Source organism: Taudactylus pleione, unplaced genomic scaffold, assembly GCF_031769625.1.
Source record: "Taudactylus pleione unplaced genomic scaffold, aTauple2 ptg000848l, whole genome shotgun sequence".
Classification (NCBI taxonomy): domain Eukaryota; kingdom Metazoa; phylum Chordata; class Amphibia; order Anura; family Myobatrachidae; genus Taudactylus; species Taudactylus pleione.
The window spans coordinates 33,736-57,783 of NW_028285250.1; the positions used below are offsets into that span (position 1 = coordinate 33,736).

At 44.7% G+C, this 24,048-nt stretch overlaps 1 protein-coding gene across 2 annotated transcripts in view; it reads left to right on the forward strand.

Moving 5' to 3' along the window:
* Nucleotides 1-18,778, forward strand: part of LOC148474352 (centrosomal protein of 104 kDa-like) — a 48,499-nt gene extending 29,721 nt beyond the window's left edge. The window contains exons 5-6 of one of the 2 annotated variants that reach the window (XM_088458738.1): nucleotides 17,532-17,622; nucleotides 18,474-18,778. In XM_088458738.1, the coding sequence (XP_088314864.1) occupies nucleotides 17,532-17,622; nucleotides 18,474-18,616 (234 nt within the window). In that variant the 3' untranslated portion in view covers nucleotides 18,617-18,778. The remainder of the gene's footprint in view (nucleotides 1-17,531; nucleotides 17,623-18,473) is intronic. The other variant, XM_088458739.1, reaches the window with a different exon arrangement.
* The last annotated feature ends 5,270 nt before the right edge of the window (nucleotides 18,779-24,048 follow it).

A 24,048-nucleotide genomic window follows, 5' to 3' on the forward strand; every position in this document is an offset into this window, starting at 1 on the left:
ATAAACATTCTGGAACTGCAAGCAGTGTACAAAGTGCTCACTCTGCCACAAGATCTCCTTCGGGGCAGGCCGGTCCAAATCCAGTCCAACAATGCGAATGCGGTAGCCTATCTCAACCATCAGGAAGGCACGCAAAGTCGGGAAACCATGCAGGAAGTAGCACATATCCTGGTCTGGGCTGAATGTCATCTTCCAGCAATCTCAGCAGTGTTCATCTCCAGAGTCCTCAACTGGGAAGCGGACTTCCTAAGACGTCAGGACATACACGCCGGAGAGTGGGCTCTCCACCCTGATGTCTTTCAACTCCTTATGGACAAATGGGGTCTGCCAGACATGTAGACCTCATGGCCTCACGTCACAACCACAAGGTCCCCAGGTACAGGGCCAGGACCAGAAACTCCTCAGCCGCCTTCGTGGCTGCCTGAGGGTTCTCCAAAAGTTCAAGCAAGAAGGCGGCACAGTGATACTAATAGCCCCAGCCTGACCCAGGCGACATTGGTTCACCGACCTACGGAGTCTCTCCATAGACACTCCTTTTCCACTTCCTCTACGGCAGGATCTACTAGCACAGGGTCCTTGCCTGTACCCAGACCTACCTTGTCTGTCTTTGACGGTGTGGATCTTGAGTATCCCTCTTAAGAGACAAGGGTTTCTCTCTGTGGTCCAGACGATGCTCATGGCTCGTAAGCCTTCCTCAGCCTACAGTTTTTAGGGTCTCCCGGGTGCTTGCCTTTCTCCGGGCTGGGTTAGACCTCGGCTCCTGTCTCTCCTCAATTAGAGTTCAGATTTCTGCTCTGTTAATCAATCTGGTTCCATCGAAGGATCGCTCCCCTGCCTGATGTTAGAACATTCTTTCAGGGTGTACTCCGCCTTCAACCTTTTTTGTCTCTCTGGTGGCACCGTGGGATTTGTCCTTGGGTCTCCAGGCTCTACAGGCTCCTCCGTTTGAACCTCTGGACTCAGTAGACCTGAAGTGACTGACAACAAAGACGCTCTTTCTCCTCTGTATTTCCTCTGCCCGCAGGGCATCTGCTTTGGCAGCGCTCTCCTGTCGCTACCCATTCCTGATCTTTCATCCAGACAGAGCTGTCCTGGTTCTGGCCTTCCAATCCTCGGATCTTTCTACTGGTGAAGCCTCCTTGGATGTGGTTCATGCTCTTCGAATCTACGTAGATCATACTAATTCCTTTAGGAAATCAGATTCTCTTTTTATTGTATGGCTCACAAGCGAGGCTGGCCAGCTAACAAACAGACTGTGGTTCGATGGCTCATCGTGACAATTTCTCAGGCCTACACGCAAGCTAATATTCCTGTTCCAAACAGGGTTACAGCACATTCTACTCTGTCTGTTGGACCCTCATGTGCGGTTCGACGTTGCGCTTCTGTTGAACAATTGTGCAAGGCGGCCACATGGTCTTCCGTCCACGCCTTTGATACCTTTGCCTCTCAGGATGCTTCCTTTGGGTATTGGATTCTCCTTTTTGCTCAGGAGCGTCCCCACCCTTAGGGGAAACTGCTAAGGGACATCCCCATGGTATCCCTGTGGATCCCCTATGGACCCTGAAGAAGAAATTAAGAGTTATGGTAGACTTACCTTTTGTTAATTATTTCTTCAAAGTCCATAAGATCCACATTGCGCCTGGCCTCATTAGGCATTTTTTCTCTTGATCACTGATTCCTTCATCTTCTGGGGGAATCGGTATGATTTACCGGTGGACGCAAGTCCGGCGGTTGGAACCCCAACAGCAGCTACCCGACATGGATGAAAATCCCCATCGTCCCTAAGGTAAGTATAGACTAACCTAATTCCCTCCCCTAACCCTCCCTTAGGGGTGCCTAACCCTAACCCCCCCTTTCCCGCCGCCTAAACCTAAGTCCCCCCCGGGGGTGCCTAACCCTCCCTCCCCTTAGCCTAACCCTCCCTCCCGCTAGCCTAACCCTAACCTTCGGGGGTCTGCCTAACCCTAAGTCCGCCCCCGGGAGCCATAAACCTAACCCCCCGTGGCTGTCCGCGCCCAGCATCCCTTCGATCGGGATGCCGGGCGCCGGTCTCCCGGCATCTGTAAAATGGCAGGCGCCTAGATTTAGGCGCCTGTCATTTGACCCTCGCCGGGAGTAAGCAGTTGGGAAGCCAGCTGTTGGGATTAGGTCAGCCGGCTTCCCGACTGCATACCCTTCTGGGAGAATGTTTCTTGAGTGTACTGTTCTTCCTTCTCCTCTTTTCTGCTCCTGCCCTGGGCTTGTTTATAAAACTGTCTGCCTGTGGCTGGGGGCGGGGTATATGTGGTGGAGGACTGATGCATCCTGGGAGCTAAAGCTTTGACTGTTTGGTGCCCAGATTACTCCAACCACACACACCCCATGGTATCCCCGTGAATCCTATGGACTTTGAAGAAATAGAGTTAACAAAGGTAAGTCTACCATACAGATGTGTCCTCATACATCTAGCCTCCTTGCACGTTAAACAACCCTTTTAATCACGCCATGCCGTGACGTGACTCTGTAGCGCCGAACACCTTTTTGTGCGACGTTTTACCTTCAAATGTGTCTTATTCACAGAGTGATGTGAAGAGCTAGCACAAGCAGCTTCTGCTGATTAAAATGATATGCAGCATACCTATGTTCTGTGTGCGTCTGCGGGTGTATCTGCATGCGAAACGCTACGTTAGTGTTACAGCTGCTGACATTGTAACGTAGCATTTCACATGCAGATACACCCGCAGACGCACACACAACATAGCAGAAGCTGCTTGTGCTCAATATTCGCATCGCTGTGTGAAGTGAAGACGCATTTGAAGGTAAAAAGTTGCACGAAAGGCGTTCGGCGCTACCGAGGCACACGGGACTTCCGCGTTATGCGTGGTGCGTCTTGTAGCGCATGGAGGATAGATGTATGTGGACACATCTGTAACTCTTAATTTTAGTGTCACAATTCATGAGAACGCAGTATGTCTATTCACTAGTAACCCCACTGAGGGGTCTATTCATTATCCCTTAATTTCTACAAAACTGGTATAGAATTAAAATATCTCCTGCTTACCAGTCAGTTCTGACCTTGCCCGCTGTGGACCAAAATACATCAAGCTCTGAAAATATAAAATTTTTGGAGCTTGACAGTGGGAACTTTTGCAGCACCGATTCCCGGACCCCCGCTCCTTCCTATGGGAAAGAGGTCCGGGGATTGCGAAGAGGGATCTAAACTAATTCCCTCCGCCCTTGTTTAGCTCCTTCCGCCAGATGTTGGGTTCATTGTGCGTCTGCGTGAACCCAAGTTCGCGCACGCGCCGACAGGCTCAGCAGTGATCATTTCCACATTACAGAAGTAGCTGTGATAAGGAACGTGTACAGTATGTGCATTAATAATTTTTTTTTTTATTACGGAAAAACAACAGACAAGATATACTCGTTCATGTATTGGTAACATTTAAGCTGACATCTGCAGTTTGTCCACTTCCATTAGCAACAGTCTTGGCATGTTTACATATATAAATACTGTTTACATGAGACAATTGTATAAGACTATTGTATTTAGACAAGACTATTGTATCATTGTCCTCCACCCTGTTTATTTCCCATGTTTAATCCATAAACACTATAATAACAGCTCTACTCCCAGTCACTGTTGTCCATCTCCGCAGAGTGCCAACATTTATACGTAATCTTCAGTGATGCCACCCGCCTAACACTCTCTTCTATGGGCTTGCAAGTTGCACCCCTAACATTATCCCTAATACAGGTCCACTAAGTTCAACCCACATAAATTGGGAAGGGAAAACAAGACCCCCAGTGCTACAGGTGCCAAATTAGCATCACAAGGAAAAATGTTTTCTTAACCCCTAAAGATGATTTTCCTTGAATTAATGACCCATTAATGTCCACTACCAATAATATAGTTACAGGTATTTCTATTTTAGAAGGGTCTCTAATCCCTGTATATTCTGTTAGTGAATTTGTCATTGTCGCCGCCCTTACAGTAAAGATCCCCTTCGTCTGCTTATGGAGAAAGTGTCTGTATTTCTACTGTATTGCCATTTTTGACCCATTGTCCTTGGTTTGAGTGAATTGACCTCACGGTGTTTGTCACCTTTAAGGTGTAATTTTTCATATTAAATCAACTTGGTTTTTATAATTGCACCCTTCTCTCCAAAGACAATGCTGCAGAAAATGGCATATCAGACTGTTGGTTTATTTGTCCACCTGTCCGCCCAGCACATTTATAGGTGCGTGCTCACTTCCCGATCTATGGTAATACCTCCGTAAAATAAGGCCCTCATTAAGACCCGCTCGCAAGCGGGTCGATGGTGAGGGCCTGCGCACGCACTGTGTGTGCGCAAACCCCGGAGCGAGTGACAAATTCACTCGCTACGGGGCTCGCTGCAAATGGGGCGGCTGTCGATGTTGATCGACAGCTCGCCCCGTTTTGTAGGAGGGGCGGCAGGACAAACGGAGGCGTTTCAGAAAGAACACCTGCCGTTTGTAGGCGACCATACTGACATCACCAGTGATGTCAGTAGGGAGCTTCCTGCTCTGTTCGAGCAGGAAGCTACCTGGGGCTTGCGGTAGACGAGACCCTACCCCAAGGGTCTCGGCGCAAGCCCCGATGGTCTCGACCATCGCGACCATCACCTGGTCACTCGCTAAAGCTGTGGGTGGTAACCCACAGCTTAGTGAGCGGCCAGGAGGCCGCCTTTCAAATCAAAAGCGTCCGCCCTCATTCAGAGCGAGCAGCTCTGAATGAGGGCCTAAGGGGGTCATTCAGACCCGCTCGCGAGCGGCAGTACGCTCGCAAGCGGGTCGATGTTCCCCACTGGGCATGCGCACGACGGAGGGAGCTCCGTCGTGCACATGCGCGAGACCCGAACTGCGACAGCCAAGCTGTCGCTCCGGGTCTCGCACCAAAGGGGGCGTGCTGTCGATGTTGATTGACAGCACGCCCCCTTTGGTGGGCGTGCCGGGGGCGTGCCTGTCAGACGGAGGCGTTCCCATGGGAACGCCTACTGTCTGAAGCCGGCCCCACTGACATCACTAGGTGATTTTGGCTCTGATAGAGCCAAAATCACTCCAGGGCTTGCTGCAGCGAGACCCTACCGCAGGGTCTCCGTCGCAAGCCCGATGGTCGTGATGGTCAAGACCATCGCGACCATCATCATGGACGCTCGCTATAGCTGTGGGTGTAACCCACAGCTATGCGAGCGTCCATGAGGTGCTCCAAAAAAAGGTAGGAGGGTCCTGATTCAGAGCGAGCGTTCTGGTCAGAGCGTTCAGCTCTGAATCAGGCCCTAAGTCTCCACCTAACTTTTGCTGTTTGGTGAAAAGACTAAAGTGTTCCTGGTGGAAACTTAAAAAGAACAAAACAAAACAAATTATATAACCTGTTTCCACTTTAGAGAGAGCGTTATTTTCCTCTATTACGTTTTCTCATAAAATACTGCTCGGTTGAGTTTTATTTAGGCTGTAAACACCCTTAATGAGCGTATGTTTGTTGTGGAAAGAGACTGCATGTTATCTAATGCAAAGTTCTCTTATTCCTGTCTGAACTGTCCGTCTATTAAGCAAATACTGTATATGAATGGATAAAACTCCTTCTATGCCTCCCCAAATGTATCTGTTTAAATAGTAGATGATCCACGAGTGTTTTTCTGCGTTGTACTTCTTTGCGAAGTTTGTATTCTGGGCTACTGAGGTGTAAATGTAAAATGTCGCTTTGTGCACATCTGAAATTGCTGATGTATAAGAGTTGGGTTACATTAGTAAAGTTAAGCTGCCCATACACGGTGCGATTTTTTTTTTCCACGGTGTGCACGATTTCGATAAATCGTGCACATCGTGTGTAGTTTCTGTGTGTATACAATGTCGATGCGCGACCCCGCAGTCGTATAGTTGGATCGTAGATCTTAATGCAAAACCGTAAGATCTACGATCTTCAGTACAATGTGTAATACACTTCTATGCATCGTATAGTAAGATCGTAACGATCAATCGTACACCATTGACCACATCGTATGAAGAATTTCAAGGGCAATCGTACTACACATCTTACCAACTTTGAATCGCACCGTGTATGGGCTGCTTTACACTGTGATTGGTCGCTTGCCTTAGCTACAGATCCACCCCCTGAACCCGCCAGCACGAGTTGCTGACTTTTGTGCTGTCTCTTGTGGTCGCTGGGCAATGTGCCTGTCTATCTACCTGACTTCAGCTACATAGGCAAGCCAGTGTACAGTTAGTGGAAGCCTATAGGTGACCCTCTATATGTTTCAGTATGACACCAGTGTCATACTCCAGCTTAAGTTATCTTTTGTGATGTGACATGCTTACTGCCTTTGTGCACCTACTGTAGTTTTACTGAAAAAAGGGTCAATTTGCGGACCTTTATGGTGGCATATTCTTCGGAGAAAACAATTGTGCTGGCAGATGGACATTGTTGGACGAGGGCATTCCTTGCTAGGTACACCTGCATTCGTGTTGAAGTTTAGATAAGATTTTATTTTCAAAGACAGGATTATTTAAAAGAGGTACAAGGGCACGTTTACAGCGGCTGTATCCGCTGTACGGAAAGGTGCTCGGATATTTTCTCCATGCAAAATTATTTGAATTCTCTAAAGTCCCATATGTTAGATCATGTCATACCTATAATGGGATGCAATTTACAACCTATTTGATGCCCTAGGCAAGATTTTGACTGTTGTCCCCTAGCACCGCCGCTAGTTCTACCTTTAACCCAGCACCCCTCTCCCAGCACAGCACCCATCGCCCAACAGCACAGATCACAGCAACACCCATCACCCCTTACCCATAGCAATCCTCATCCGCATAGCTATAACTAGACATTTTGGTGCCCTGTGCCAACAAGAGCATTGGTGCCCCCACACCCAAAAAAAAAGGAGTGGCAACACAATAGTGCCCCCAATTCAACCACACAGTAGTGCAACCTTATTCACACAAGATATGTAGTATCCTCACTCTATGCTCAGCTCAGCACTATATGTCTCCCTGCAGAAAGGCTCAGCCTGCTGGACTCCGCAAAGGCCCTTTGGAGGAGCTACTACTGCGGCTGGGCATACGCAACAGCCCTCCTCCAGCCGCCATTTTTGTTACTGCCAGCTGTCCCCACTGTCTCTGCTTCTCGCTCCAGCCAGCTGTATGTGCTGCCACTCGATCGGAGCTGAGCTGAGAGCTTCGATCAAGGTAGGGCAGCCAGAGCAGACCCGCCAGCACCGTCCGCCGTCCGCCTGTCCTGTCCTCATCTTGACAGCTGCTGCCCGCTGTCAAGATGAGCTGGTCCTTGGCTTGGTATGCATGCCCTTAGGCATCCCACATGCCCTAGGCATTTGCCTATGGCTAGGGCCGGCTCTGTCCTGATACGTCTTTGCTGTAGTCGCGCTAAAAAGCCCCTCTTGGTGCGCCAGGTCCCGTGAGACTTTGCTATCGTTTTTTCGCTGAAAGTGCGTCTAAGTCGCAATGCATTATGACTAGGACGCACCAGCAGACTGTGCCGATTAATTTGATATTCGACACTTGTATATCTGTGTGCACCTGACTCTCTGAATCTGTATACAATGTAGAGGCTGCAGCTATTTTTATTCCAAGTTCTGTTGTGGTTCATATACAGAATCAGGAGCACACAGATATACAGGTGTCACATATCACATTACTCAGCACAGTCTCCCATATACAGACTCAGGAGCACACAGATATACAAGTGTCATATATCACATTACTCAGTGCAGTCTCCCATATACAGACTCAGGAGCACACAGATATACAGGTGTCACATATCACATTACTCAGCACAGTCTCCTATATACAGACTCAGGAGCACACAGATATACAAGTGTCATATATCACATTACTCAGCACAGTCTCCCATATACAGACTCAGGAGCACACAGATATGCAGGTATCACATATCACATTAGTCAGTGCAGTCTCCCATATACAGACTCAGGAGCACACAGATATAAGGTATCACATATCACATTACTCAGCACAGTCTCCTATATACAGACTCAGGAGCACACAGATATACAGGTGTCACATATCACATTACTCAGCACAGTCTTCTATATACAGACTCAGGTGCACACAGATATACAGGTGTCACATATCACATTACTCATCAGTCTCCATATACAGAATCAGGTGCACACAGATATACAGGTGTCACATATCATATTACTCAGCACAGTCTCCCATATACAGACTCAGGAGCACACAGATATACAGGTGTCACATATCACATTACTCAGCGCAGTCTCCCATATACAGACTCAGGAGCACACATATATACAGGTGTCACATATCATATTACTCAGCAAAGTCTCCATATACAGACTCAGGTGCACACAGATATACAGGTGTCACATATCATATTACTCAGCAAAGTCTCCATATACAGACTCAGGTGCACACAGATATACAGGTGTCACATATCATATTACTCAGCACAGTCTCCATATACAGAATCAGGTGTATACAGGTGTCACATATCATATTACTCAGCACAGTCTCCCATATACAGACTCAGGAGCACACAGATATACAGGTGTCACATATCATATTACTCAGCACAGTCTCCATATACAGACTCAGGTGCACACAGATATACAGGTGTCACATATCACATTACTCAGCACAGTCTCCCATATACAGACTCAGGAGCACACAGATATACAAGTGTCACATATCATATTACTCAGCGCAGTCTCCTATATACAGACTCAGGAGCACATAGATATACAGGTGTCACATATCACATTACTCAGCACAGTCTCCTATATACAGACTCAGGTGCACACAGATATACAAGTGTCACATATCACATTACTCAGCACATTCTCCCATATACAGACTCAGGAGCACACAGATATACAGGTGTCACATATCATATTACTCAGCACAGTCTTCTATATACAGACTCAGGTGCACACAGATATACAGGTGTCACATATCACATTACTCAGCGCAGTCTCCCATATACAGACTCAGGTGCACACAGATATACAGGTGTCACATATCACATTACTCAGCACAGTCTCCCATATACAGACTCAGGAGCACACAGATATACAGGTGTCACATATCACATTACTCAGCACAGTCTCCCATATACAGACTCAGGAGCACACAGATATACAGGTGTCACATATCACATTGCTCAGCACAGTCTCCCATATACAGACTCAGGTGCACACAGATATACCAGTGTCATATATCACATTAATAAGCACAGTTTGCCGGTGGATCCTAGTCACATCACATTGCATCTTAGACTAATTTGTCGGAAAAAAAAGACGCCCGACGCTAGCAGAGTAGCACGGGAACTGGCGGCTTACTCAAGCCAGGCAAGTCGCGCTGTGTGGCATATAGAGGCTAGATGTATGAGCAGTGGCGGAACTCCCGGAGACAATGGAGTCATTTGCCACCGGGCGTCAGCCCTGAAGGGGGCACCTGGCTCCATTGTCCCCGGGAGCTGCATGGAGAAGGAGCGCCGCTGATCGGCGCTCCACCTCCATTGGCGTAACTACGGAGGGTGCAAGGGGTGCGGTCGCACCCCCTGCACCCTCCATTTGCCGGGCGCCCGCTGAGTGTGTTACCAGCGGGCGCCCGGCTCCCATTCAAACACCCGGCGGTAGCCGGAGGACAGAGCTCCCTCCGTCTTCCGGATCCTGCAGTGTACTATGGGAGTGACGTCATAACGTCACTCCCATAATGCCGAGGAGCGGACGCCGGGGACCGAGCTCAGGAGTGAGCGCCGTCTTCCGGGTCCCGCAGTGCACTATGGAAGTGACGTAATGACGTCACTCCCATATTGCCGAGGAGCGGACGCCGGGGATGGACGGCAGCAGCACTGGAGCGGGGATAAAGGTAAGTGTCTGTTTGTTTGTTTTTTTCGTGTGTGTGTGCCCGCGCGCGGTGGGGGCCATCACTACTGGGGGCAACTACGGGGGCCTAACTACAGGGGCCTCACTACTGGGGGCAACTACGGGGGCCTCACTACTGGGGGCAACTACGGGGGCCTCACTACTGGGGGCAACTACGGGGGCCTCACTACTGGGGGCAACTACCGGGGGCTCACTACTGGATGTACTGCATAGGGGGACCATTACTGGGGAGCACTACATAGGGGCACCACTACTGGGGGCATTATATAAAAGGAACTGCATAAGGGGGGTGGCGGCTGCTGGGGGGTGGTACATTTTAGTTTGGGGGGGGCATCAACATTTATCTTGCCTCCGGGCACCTGGGATGAAGTTACGCCACTGTGTATGAGGGTAGATGAAACACAATTCAGGCGCTCGTTAGTATAATGTAATAAAGCTGCAAAGCACTATGATATGCATGTGGATGTACACTAAAGCAAAGTGTGCAAATCTCTCCTCTAAAGGGTGATTTGCACCGATGGACAATATATATAGGTAGGTGCTGCTCTATAATTTGGTAAGGCTGAAGCAAAAAACCATTGACACGTCTGTATATATACATTCAGGTCCATAAATATTGGGACATTGACAGAATTTTCATATTTTGGCCTCTATTCACCACCACAATGATTTTGAAATGAAACAAACAAGATGTGATTTAACTGCAGACTTTCAGATTTAATTTGAGGGTAATTACATCCAAATCAGGTGAACGGTGTAGAAATTACAACGGTTTCTATATGTGCCTCCCACTTTTTAAGGGGCCAAAAGTAATGGGACAAACTAAACAATCCTAAATCTAACTTTCACTTTTTAATCCTTTGTTGCAAATCCTTTGCAGGCAATTACAGCCTGAAGTCTGGAACGCATAGACATCACCAGACGCTGGGTTTCATCCCTGGTGATGCTCTGCCAGGCCTCTACTGCAAATGTCTTCAGTTCCTGCTTGTTCTTGGGGCATTTTCCCTTCAGTTTTGTCTTCATCAGGTGAAATGCATGCTCAATCGGATTCAGGTCGGGGGATTGACTTGGCCATTGCATAACATTCCACTTTTTAGCCTTAAAAAACTCTTTGGTTGCTTTTGCAGTATGCTTCGGGTCATTGTCCATCTGCACTGTGAAGCGCCGTCCAATGAGTTCTGAAGCACTTGACTGAATATGAGCATATAATATTGCCCAAAACACTTCAGAATTCATTCTGCTGCTTTTGTCAGCAGTCACATCATCAATAAATACAAGGGAACCAGTTCCATTGGCAGCCATACATGCCCATGCCATGACACTACCACCACCATGCTTCACTGATGAGGTGGTATGTTTTGGTACATGAGCAGTTCCTTTCCTTCTCTTCTCTTCCCATCACTCTGGCACAAGTTGATCTTTGTCTCATCTGTCCATAGGATGTTGTTCCAGAACTGTAATGGCTTTTTTAGATGTTGTTTGGCAAACTCTAATCTGGTCTTCCTGTTTTTGTGGCTCACCAATGGTTTACATCTTGTGGTGAACCCTCTATATTCACTCTTGTGAAGTCTTCTCTTGATTGTTGACTTTGACACATATATATATCTACCTCCTGTAGAGTGTTCTTGATTTGGCCAACTGTTGTGAAGGGGTTTTTCTTCACCAGGGAAATAATTCTTCTGTCATCCACCACAGTTGTTTTCAGTGGTCTTCCGGGTCTTTTGGTGTTGCTGAGCTCTCCGGTGCGTTCTTTCTTTTTAAGAATGTTCCAAACAGTTGATTTGGCCACACCTAATGTTTTTGCTATCTCTCTGATGGGTTTGTTTTGATTTTTCAGCCTAATGATGGCTTGCTTCACTGATAGTGACAGCTCTTTGGATCTCATATTGAGAGTTGACAGCAACGGATTCCAAATGCAAATGTCACACCTAGAATCAACTCCAGACCTTTTACCTGCTTAATTGATAATGAAATAACGAGGGAATAGCTCACACCTGTCCATGAAATAGCTTTTCAGTTGATAATCCCATTACTTTTGGCCCCTTAAAAAGTGGGAGGCACATATTGAAACAGTTGTAATTCATACACCGTTCACCCGATTTGGATGTAATTACCCTCAAATTAAATCTGAAAGTCTGCAGTTAAAGCACATCTTGTTTGTTTCATTTCAAAACCATTGTGGTGGTGAATAGAGGCCAAAATATGAAAATTCTGTCAATGTCCCAATATTTATGGACCTGACTGTAAGTGTAATTTAATATTATATAAAATGTATAATGCGAGTATAATATTCAATACACTTATATCCTGTATACCAGATCAAACATCCAAACAAAGGAAATATATACACATGTATCTTAAAAAATAAAGTTCATATCAAACAGCATATGTTTTGTAAAAACTGTATTATCTCATTATTGGACCATAGATTTTATGGAGCCAGGTGAATTTGTAAAATGGGTTGTTAGTCCGAAATCCAGCTCAAGTTATTATGTCCTGGTATCCAGTAATATAAAAAAATCGAAATCCTTAATTTATATAAAGAATAATGTAAGGATGCGACTTTGCTAATGTAAAAGATGTATCATCGGCTGCTCGCCGCTTTTACCATGAAGGAGTTGTGGATTGACTTACACTGTCCAACCTCGGCTGTTCTATCATGCAGCCTGCATGTAACCGGCCTCTCCCAGCAAGGGTAGGGATTAACCGCTGCAGCACAAGTCTAATCACTGTGTGCAGGTGAGTGGGGAGTTATGCTGCCCATCCACTAGGCTATTAAATTGAGCAATTGAAAGATAACGACGCCATTATCGTACAATCGTTAATTAATCGTTTCAAGATCGTTCACTAAAATGTCTAAAACGACCAGCGATGCGCGATCCTGCTGGTCTTTAAAAGACATCTGTCATCGTGCAAACAAGCTGGTCATGTTATCAGATGATTGATGTTCCTACACTGAACGACTGCTCGTTCAGTGCAGGCTCATCACAGACTGACAAATGACTGCGCGATTACAGCACGATTACAGTCTCTTCTGAACTCCAGCTTCTGCCTCTCTCCATGCGCACTATGGGAGACACATCATGACGTCACTCCCATGGTTCCGAGGAGCAGCCGGGCGGACAGGACGGCAGCGGATGCAGGAGCGGGGATTAAGGTAAGTGTTTTTTTTTTTTTTGTACAAGCGGCACTACAGGGGCATTATATGGGGGCACTACTACAGGGGCATTATATGGGGGCACTACTATATGATTTCCTTCCTTTCAAATCAAGGGGGTAACGTCGGCGTATCAAATATATTTTGGGGTAAAAGGTAAAAAAATTCTCTGACCCTTGGACTAGTGGATGGGCAGCTTTAGTTGGATTAGCGTGCTACTCCACAAAGCACAGATGTGCAGCTGGATGGTCTAGGGACCCGCGGTCCACGTGCAAAGCTCCTTCCCGGACTCCTAATGCAGCAACAGAGGAACTGTACCAAGCTGGGAGAAGCTAACACAGGTGGCCATCAGCTGCCCGCTGGCTCATTGGATCCGATAATGCCAGTATTGTGACCATTTGCAGTGACTTGTTGCCGCATTAGGAGTCCGGGAAGGAGCTTTGCACGTGAACCACGGGTCCATACACCATCCATCTACTTTGTGGAGTAGTACCCTTACTGGGAGAGGCCGGTTACATGCAGGCTTGCTAGATAGAACTGCCGAGGTTGGACAGTGTAAGTCAATCCACAACTCCTTCATAGTAAAAGCGGCGAGCAGCCGATGATACATCTTTTACATTGGCAACATTAGCAAAGTCGCATCCTTACATTATTCTTTATATAAATTAAGGATTTGGATTTTTTTTAATATTACTGGATTCCAGGACATGATAATAACTTGAGCTGGATTTTGGACTAACAACCCATTTACAAATTCACCTGGCTCCACAAAATCTATGGTCCAATAATAAGACAATACAGTTTTTACAAAAACATATGCGGTTTGATATTAACAATATTTTTTAAGATACATGTGTATACATTTCCTTTGTTTGGATGTTTGATCTGGTACAAAGGATTTAAGTGTATTGAATATTATATTCGCATTATAAATTTTAGATAATAATATTAAATTAAATGTATTCTGTTTATATACAGACGTGTCAATGGATTTTTGCTCCAGCTTTAGCAAATTACAGAGGTTACTAATTAGCGTAGCACCTACCTATCTATAGACACATGAGGACACATCAGTGGACACTTAAACAGCAGGTCTGCAGGTTTACATAAACAATGCACAGAGATTAGTATTTTCCTGCAAATTCGCATTGATCTTGTTACCTGCAGACATTATGGAGGTAAAATTACTAAAGGTTGATTTTAATAGATTAGTAAATTTACCTCTAGGATCAGGGGCGTTTCTAGAGAGAACGGGGCCATGTGCAGTCTCCGACACGGGCCCCCTCCTCTCCTTCCGTCGGCCGGCTGCGCAATGAGCATTGCGCGGCCAGCGCCGCACTTGTTGACTCTGGACACTAGAGTGTGCACAGAGTCTATAGCGCATGCACAGGTCACCGGGAAAATGGCTGTGGCAGCCATTTTCCCTGTACTGCAAATGCTCAAACGATGGGAAAATGGCCGCTGTGGCCATTTTCCAGCTGTTTTTACAGGCGGTGACACCGGAGCCGACGTGGGACTCCGGAGAGGTGAGTTTTATGGGTGCAGGGTGTGCGGTGCGGGCCACCCCTGGACTCAGGGGCCTGTGTGCCCTGCACACCCTGCAGCCGTTATAAACATGCCCCTGCCTAGGACCAATTCTGAGTTGGGAGAAAAAAAAAAAAGCAAATGACTTTCGATCTGGAACAAACCATGTTGCAATGCAAGGGGTACAATACATTTTTATTTCATGCAGGGTGAATACTGGCTGCTTTTTTTTTTTTTTGCCTTGCCCCCAACTCCAAATCAGCCTCATTGTGTGAATTTTGCAGCCATTTTGTTGCCTATCAGTGTGCTAGAAACCAATTAGACACAAAATTGTGCCCCCCTCCCACTGAGATGAACCAATATTTGTGAGAATGCAATTTAGGATTATCACTGGTAGCATCACTGAGTCGCTTGTCTCTGGTGAATGGATAGGCTACAATGTCAAGAATATTGATTGAGCGAAACAAAATGGCTGCCTCCTAATATGGGTAGGTGATAAGTGTAATCTGAATAATGTGTGTAACAGAAATATAAGTAACTGGATTGTAAACAAATTTTGCTTCAAGGGGTCAACATTTTTATTGCTTAAACTGGATTTTATTAATCAATATCTTGAACCACCTACCTTTGATTTTAAGCACCACTGAGGCAGGGAATTGAATATTCTCTATAATGCGCAGGGTAAATGTGTTACATGATTAAGTACTAATAAATAGCACTAAATAAATATCAAAGTTGTATTCTTTGTGCAGATTTTGTTACATATGTTTGAAAGAGCGTAAAATGAATCATTAAAATAAGTTATTTCCTAGAATACATCGCAATAGCTATGCCATTCGTAATACATTAAACAAATATTCTGGATAAATATTCGCACAGCAAACCATGTTACCATGTGAACAGATCATTTTCTTGCACCTGTAGTTTGCCAAAGTTGTTTTTTTATTTGCATTCAATTTGTAATGACGCATTTTCTATATAATGAAAAGGTACATAACGATACAGAAGATAAATCATCGTGACTATACTAATGTTAAAATTAGAACGCTGACCGGGGCAGCAGACAAAAGAAGAATAGTGATATGGCAGGGGAGGGGGCTGCCAGGTGTGCAGTGTCTCTCTTGCCTATTGTCCTTAGATGTACGGCCTGGTCTGGGAAAGGTGTCACGGTATAGAAGTGCACTGCTTGGTTTTCTATTCTAGAGCAGCAAAATGCTTTTAACGATTTCAGATGTTGCCCTTCATCAGTCACAAGATGCTACACACGACATTCATAGAAGTACATTTAGCATTGTAAAGGCGCACCCAATGGCTGCCCATTGTACAATCAGATTATCTGAGAAACATGTTAGTACAACCCAACCTGCAGTTTAATGCACGTCTGACGGCTAATACAATAGTACTCAATTAGCAAGAAAGGAGACTCCTTCATCCCGTTACAGAACACAATGTGTGGTATTTCTGACAAAAGGGAAAACCCTGTTGATCAGAATGCATGCCGGTGGGGAGCGGTGTACAACCACAATAAGCATTTAGATTATATAGATACTTTTGCACTGAGGTTGTCCCCACAGTGACCTACAAACTTGTGTGGTTTACTAATAGCAGTAGTGATTCTTTTTATCTACAGAGAAAAGCAAACCGTACCTGGAAATACAATGATAAATATAGATGTAACCTTTTCCTTAGGTAGAGCCCAGGAAGAATGTCAGTGTTCATGTAAAGGTTCCACATAGTTTAAGGTTCCTAGAATTGTACAAGTATTTGTTATTCTGCTTTATAGGTGCCCACACCCAAGTGTCCCACAGTACTGGAATGATGCAGCCAGTTCAGTGCTTGTGTCAGATCCTAAGGCTCAGTTTGTGTGGTTATTATATGAGGAGGGTCAGATACCTCCATTAATCATCTGATCACATTTTCTGCCAGTCCCAATCGATATCAGAATGTTCTATATCCATATGTTGCCATGCCGATGGCTTCTGCCAGCCGTACACACTACAATTTACATTCACTAAAGTATGAAATGATCTTATTGGCCGGTGGAAGTGCAGCTTGTATGGACACCTGATTGGTCATACTTTACAGCCTGCGGCTAGTTTTATTTCCAGGGCCAGTTTGACACTCACACCAAACTATGTACAGTATATTTTCACTGCATGTTAGTTATTAAAAGAAATGCTGCACTTTTCTATTAAGTGTAATTTCAGAAATAGCGAGCCGCAGGACCAGTTAAAAGCATCGGTCAAGATATTGGAGCTCCTGATTGGTCCTACAACTCATCCCCCCCCCCCCAACATACATTCTCTGCCGCCAAACAGAAGGGATTTGCTGGTTCTGTATTGCAAAAAGCCCCGGGGGTTGCTCCAGGCGTATTTAATGGGGATAGTGAGGGGAGCATATTAATAAAATGTCACACTATGGGGGGGTATCCAATTAGCCCCGAAAAAATGTTGGTCGTAAAAAAACATTTTCGATGTTCAGGTATTTTTCTGCAATTTTTTTTTTTTTTATCGTGCTATCCAATTAAACCCCGTTTATTACGGCCGAAAATTTTCTGTTTTTCTCACAAAAATACAGAGATTCCGCGAAAAGTCGCAGACCTACTGTATGTATTTTCTCTGCCACGATCGGGAGAAAAACACCACCTTATCGGGGATTTGGTTTTGCCTGCCGGAGGCCGGATAAGTGCTGGTTTCGGGGCTAATTGGATAGCCCCGGGCGAGGTAATTAGCCGTGGTAATCTACCTCGGCTAATTGGATACCCCTCCATTGTGTTATTGGGGCTGTAATATAAAACGACTAGATATTTTAATGTACTTGGAGTTGTAGAACCAAGGCCCTCTCTTTTGTGTGCAGAAAGCAGTTTGTCTTGATTTGAGAGATCCCAATCCATGATCACATTATATGCCAAGATATATACCTGTTGTGTGAATATGCCCCTGCAGTGTGTTTTCATGTTGTTTTAGGCCTGGAAATCCCATCTCATGGGAAAAGACGGGTGCAAAATGAACCCTCGTAGGACACTGGCTCTTCAAAGAACGCAGCAAGGAGCGCAAGGTAAAAGTACTGTCATAAAGTGCAACTTCACAGTGTAAGTGTACTCTAAATGCTTCCTCTTATGTCACTTGTCTCCTTATTGCGTGTACCTGTCACCTACACACAGTGGGCCACATTCACAATGAACACTGGATTTGGTTCTACGCCTTTGCACGGACCACCATACTGAGCAAGGATCATCCTTGCTCTTCCCAGCTCCTCCTATAGGCTGATACGTTACTGCTGACCTGTACACTCTGGTGTTTAGAGGAACATATTGAAATGATTCTTTAATTTGTGTGTTCTGAAACTCTGCTCTTTGAGGGATGATCATAAAGTAGGACATGGCAAACTAGTGTCCTGCTTTTCAACATTAATCATGATAATAATGGCAGCTTTGCCGGTTAACATTATGTCACAATGATAACGCGATATTGTGACGTTAAGGACCACGTCTCCATTATTTCTTTAAAGGTAACAATTTGGCATCAACACTAGATTGTAATAATCTTATCTATAAGGTAACATAATGGTGGTAATATAACACCATGTAGTCTGATACCCCTTCTTATCACGAACATTAACTATGTATTATAGGAGAGGTCTGCAAATAGAAAATGGCTAATCTTTTATGTTTAGTGAGCTATTTCCTGTACATAGTGTAATATAAATACACAGTGCGATATGTAAACAGGTAACTGTATTTGCATGCCCATACAAATCAATTAAATCTGTTATTCTGGGATTTATCACCATGTAAGCAACTTTAGTTTCTCTGATCACAGGCAGCCATATGAGGTCCGGATAACCCTTATCGTAGGTCTGTTCTCAGTGATGATGGTTTATTTTATTACATTTTTTATTTTATCCAGCAGCACTTAAAGTCGGGGGATCAACGGTAACAAAAACAGGGCCTACGGGAGCAAAGCAACGTCCACCCGTCACCGGCAGTAAAATCCCAGCCCCACGAGCAGGATTAAATAAGACTACAAGCAAACCGCAACCAAAACGATGACTGACAACAGCGACTGATGCTCTCATTGCACAGACAGCGACCTGACTGGCCGAGAATAGCAGAAATGATCTGGTTTCTACAGACAGTAACAACCGCTAGTGTCGTACTTCCCTCCTATTACTATTCACATCACATTGTTGTGCAATAAAAGCAAACATCCGATTGGTCTCCACGGTTTTATTGTAGATTTGCTCTTCTGAGCAAAGTTTGGAGACAGTTCTCCATTGTATTCTATGCAGAGTTCAACATAAATCAGACGTAATTGCTCCCTCATTGTGCACACGGAACTAATTGTGTATATTCGCTCATTTGCAGAGTTGTACGCGCCTTGGCAGCCAGACCGCCGCCATACGTATGCCTGTTTTGCATCCTCTCGTCCTCATCAGTGGGCACTTGCAGCAGTCCTAACCTTGGTGCAAAGGATCCGTCTAAATAACAGGCATATTTGCACTTATTGCCGACACTGCGTAACCCGCAGTCCCGTCGCCACGCTCTCCGGGAACATGGCCTATGTGAGAGTGTTCCGTTACAGCACCGATATGTCCCCTCCGTCGTAAGTGGAGATATTACTCTATTGCATATGACTCTGCATCACCCATAATTGCGTATACTTGGCTCCCGGTGCAGGCATACAATACGTTCAATTCTATATCAGCCCCATAATCCTGGGTCTTGTTGTTAGAGATCGGGCAGAGGTAACGTTCATGAAAATTATTTTTTTTTTTTCTACTTTTAGGAAATATGGGCCTGATTCAAATCTGTACGTAAACCCAATGTGTCCTGTGATCGCGGTCGGGGAGGGGCCGTGCCGGACTGCTTTACTGAAAACTGGGGCATGTTGTTCCCTTTTCCCGGGCATGTCAAGGCCAGGGTCTGCTTACGCAGCCTAGCCAAGGCGGCAACCGTCGCGAACGATGGTCGCGATGGTGATTCGAGATGCATGCAGGAGTTGTCTATATCCTACAGACACCTCCTGCTACATTAGTATATTCGTTTGACGTTATTACACAGCGGCTACCTTGCACATCTGAATGTAAGTTACATCCCTATGTAAGTTAGACTTCAGCTTTTCAAATTCTTTTTGTCTTCTGTCTACCAGAATCTGGCTTAGCAGGATATAAGATATTATAGATCAACACATGAGGACTAGCTTTCATTTATATAGTAGAGTAACTTCTGTCCACTTTCAAATGGCATATCACTGCAATATGCTTTGTGCGGGGGGAGGGTGCAAAATGGAAAAGTTATTAGGGTTAGTAGCATGGGCGGTGTAATGGTTAGCAGTACTGCCTAACAGCGCTGAGGTCTTGGCTTTGATTCCCACCATGGCCCTAACCGTGTGGAGTTTGTATATTCTCCCCAAGCTTGCGTGGGTTTCCTTCGGGTGCTCCAGTTTCCTCCCACACTCCAAAAATATACTGGTAGGTTAATTGGCTAACAACAAAAAATGAACCCTAGTGTGTATGTGTAGGTGCATGTGGTAGGGAATATAGATTGAACACAGAAAAAAGAAAATTTCCCCCCAGCACACTGCAGATAAATAAAAAATACTTGAATCCTACATTATAATAGAAATTCTGAGGTATTGGTTTACATACATTTGCAAATATATGAATAAGCGCTGGGCCGACGTCAAGGCTCCTCTATACCAGCGTCCCTAACATTAAGGGGTTCACGTCCGAGAAGCAATGCTCCCCAAAAAGGATAGATGTGTAAAGATAAATCAATAAGTGTTAATGAAATGTAAAAGAATTAAAATGACATAAATAATATACAAACGAATAGAGAAGTGAAAAAGCCTTGACGTCGGCCCAGCGCTTATTCATATATTTGCAAATGTATGTAAACCAATACCTCTGAATTTCTATTATAATGTAGGATTCAAGTATTTTTGATTTATCTGCAGTGTGCTGGGGGGCAATTTTCTTTTTTCTGTGTTCAGTGTAAACCCCGCCCTTTACAAGCACCTGTAGTATATCATTAAGCTGATTGAGCAACTACCATATTTTTTGCTTGCAGTTTGGAGGCAATATAGATTGTAAGCTCCACTGGGGCAGGGACTGATGTGAATGGCCAAATATTCTCTGTAAAGCTCATCGGAATATGTGTGCGCTATATAAATAACTGGTAATAAATAAATAAGTAGCATGATTGGTGCATGAAGCTTGCAATCCAACCCAGCAGTTTACATCTAAATTGACAAACACTTCACGTTGTTGACTTTTATTTATAATAAACTAAATACCAAACTCTAAATTTAAAATTTTACTTTGTTTTTATCTTTTTCTAAAATCACTTACAATATGTCACATACAGGGACTTGCAGCATAAACTCTCCAGTGTATTCTGTAATCCAGGGGATCCTCCAGTCTTGATATTTTATACCACACGGGGCAGAATGGTGTTGAGGATTAATAACTGTAGATAGTCAACAGGTCGACACGAGATGGTCAGCAGGCAATATGTTGACAGTTAAAAGGTCGACAGGGTCAAAGGGTCAACACAGAAAAGGTTGACACTTTTTTTTTATTATTTTAACTGGTACCCTAACCGTTCCCCTAGTGCCTAACTCTAACCGCCCCTTCCACGGCCTAATCCTTTAGAAATCATGAAAGTGTGTCAATTTATTCTGTTTCGACCATTTGAGTTTTGACCATGTCGACCGTCTGGTGTCAACTGTCTGTCTATCTGGACACTAGATCTTTCGTCCAGATGCGTTCTGTCTACTACATCACATTTATCAGATACTGTGTAGTAGAAACCAGGTGGAATGTGGCATAAGCAAACCAATACGAAAGCCCATAATGTAAGTCTCCATGTATCCTCGGGGTATTGTATCTTAAAACTAACAGCTAGATCATAGATAATTTAAATGTGGCATTATAGTGGAACTTTAAATCCCACCACAAACTGCTAGCAAATGGACAACACCTTTACTTATAAGTGATCCCCAAACTATTTTGACTCCCGTATTGCAGAACACCTGATATGTTTTAGGGGGGCATTCACATGACTATAACCATGTGTGCCTATGGGAGAACATGAATCCTGCACTTACAATGTCCTGAGAGGTCTGAGTGGGTGCCCCACAGTTACAGTATATCTGATTAATCACAGCCAACATGATCTTCCACTCTGATGCTGGAATCGCATCATGCAGAAACCCAGGGGTGTATTTACTAAGATGGGAGTTCTATTTAAAAAGTGATGTTGCCCATAGCAACCAAACAGATTCTACTTCTCATTTATCTAGCACCTTCTAGAAGAATACCTGGAATCTGATTGGTTGCTACAGGCAACATCACTTCTTAAATAGACCTCCCATCTTAGTAAATTGACCCCCCAGCCTGAGCTAAATGCTGTATTTCACGTATGCAGGTTATTCAGTCTTTGCATGTCAATGTTTTTTCTCTCTTAATATTTATGCGGTTTATGATGCTATACGTGTTTCATGTAAACAGAGTGTAAATTCACTATAAAGATATATATGTATTTTTATGAAAATGGTACATTAAATTATTTTTCTGTGTTTGTCTAATGCACAATTTCATAATGTCTTTTGTTGTACATGGAACGTTCAGATCATAACATCACACAAAGGAACCAGGTGCTGTAATCCGTAGCATTCAATCAGATTATACGAGGGTGGGTCAATAGGTAACAAGACCTCTCATTGCGTAAATGTATTCAACTCGTACATATACGTATGATCAATAGTATGGCCTTGGTATAGATTATTTTTCCCCATACTTGTCTAAGCATTTGTTCTAACGGTACACCAAGGCATCGATATCAGCAAGCACCAGAAGCCAGGACATGAAGGCTTGCTGAACTTAACCTTCGCTTGCGAATCGCCTACCACCCTGGTGCTTTTTCAATGGTCCAAAGAGATGGAAATCACTCTTTGCCAGGTTAGCACTGTATGTTTGATGGTCCGGTATCTCCCAATGGTAGCGTCGTAACGCCAGCCGGATTGTTGCTCATCTTAAACATCTGTCTTGCCGTTATTAAAGGCAGTGAACCAAACATAAGCCTGTTTCCGTTACATGATGTTATCACTGCACACCTCGACAAGTTGGCCATGAATTTGAGCTGCTGATGTAGTCCTGCCATCTTACAACTGATGTTTGGACAATATGACTATTATGAGGCGCAGTCTGATGGCCGTGAGGGGAAGTAGTGGTCTACCTACCCCGGCCTGGCAGGAAATTAGAATGAAACGGAGAACATTACACACGTGAGAGGTCCTGTTAGATAATGGTTGGACTAGTTGCTATCAGAAATAGCATTGTTCCTTTGAATCACTTTTCTTTAATGCCCCTCATATATAAATCTGTTTGTTAAACCTTAACTCAGGAGTTCTTTATGTATCCGTGTGGGGACACTGGAATGTTGGGGCATAATGGCTTAGATGGAGCTTACGCACTGTGAAAGTTTAAACTCCTCCCACTCTAAACCCCCGCAGCCTGCTATTTTGCTAGGTTGCCGTTAGACTAATTTGTTTTTATTAAAACTTAAATATTTGTTTGTTTTTTACTTCTGACTGCATCTCCATAGCCACTATGGCTACTAGATGTCTGAAGCACACAGCGTAGGTACCACTGTCGGTACCTCCTCCTGCCCTCTTTTTTACATAGGACCACCTCTGATGGCGACCTGGTCACTGCCATTGCACCACTGAGTTTTTCACCACCTGCCTGCCTGGTGATTTTGCTGAAGGTGTTCCTGTAGATCATGGCAGTGGTTGCTACCTTTTTAAGATCCAGGGAGGTGACTGTCATTAGCTGCCTAGATGATCTGCTGATCAAGGTGGGATCTCTGACTATGCTGCAGGTCTTGAACATGATATGGCCCAGTCATTAGAAATTCATGGTTGGATCTTAAATTACAAGACCTGCAGTTTACCATCTTCCCAGCAGATGGTTTTTCTGGGGCTGAATTTCTATACCCAACAGTAGAAGTTATTCTTGCCAGAGGACAAGATTATTTCCTTACAGGGGCTAGTAAAGTGGCTGCTAGCTCGCAGGAAGACCTACTGTATATCCTTCATACAAATAAGATCTTGGGTAAGATGGTCTCCATCTCCACATTCAAGGCGGTAGAGTTTGCGCTATTTCACTTTCACATTGAACTTAAGTCACATCGTCAACTGATGAGCCAGTCCATAAGACTGTCTCACAGGTTACGTCATCGCTTCTCTGGTAGTTGATGGGTGATAACCTCAATAGAGGACCAACCTTGCGCCATTTGGTATTGGACAATTGTGACAATGGATGCTGGCCTTCAGGGCATGGGCTGCCATCACCCTCAGTGCTGCTTTCAGGGATAGTGGACATAGTGGCATACATTACTCATCGGTATAGCTCCCATGAGTGGGGACAGCAATCACACGTTTAATGAGTAGTAACATGCACAAAGTTGCCATTCCCCAT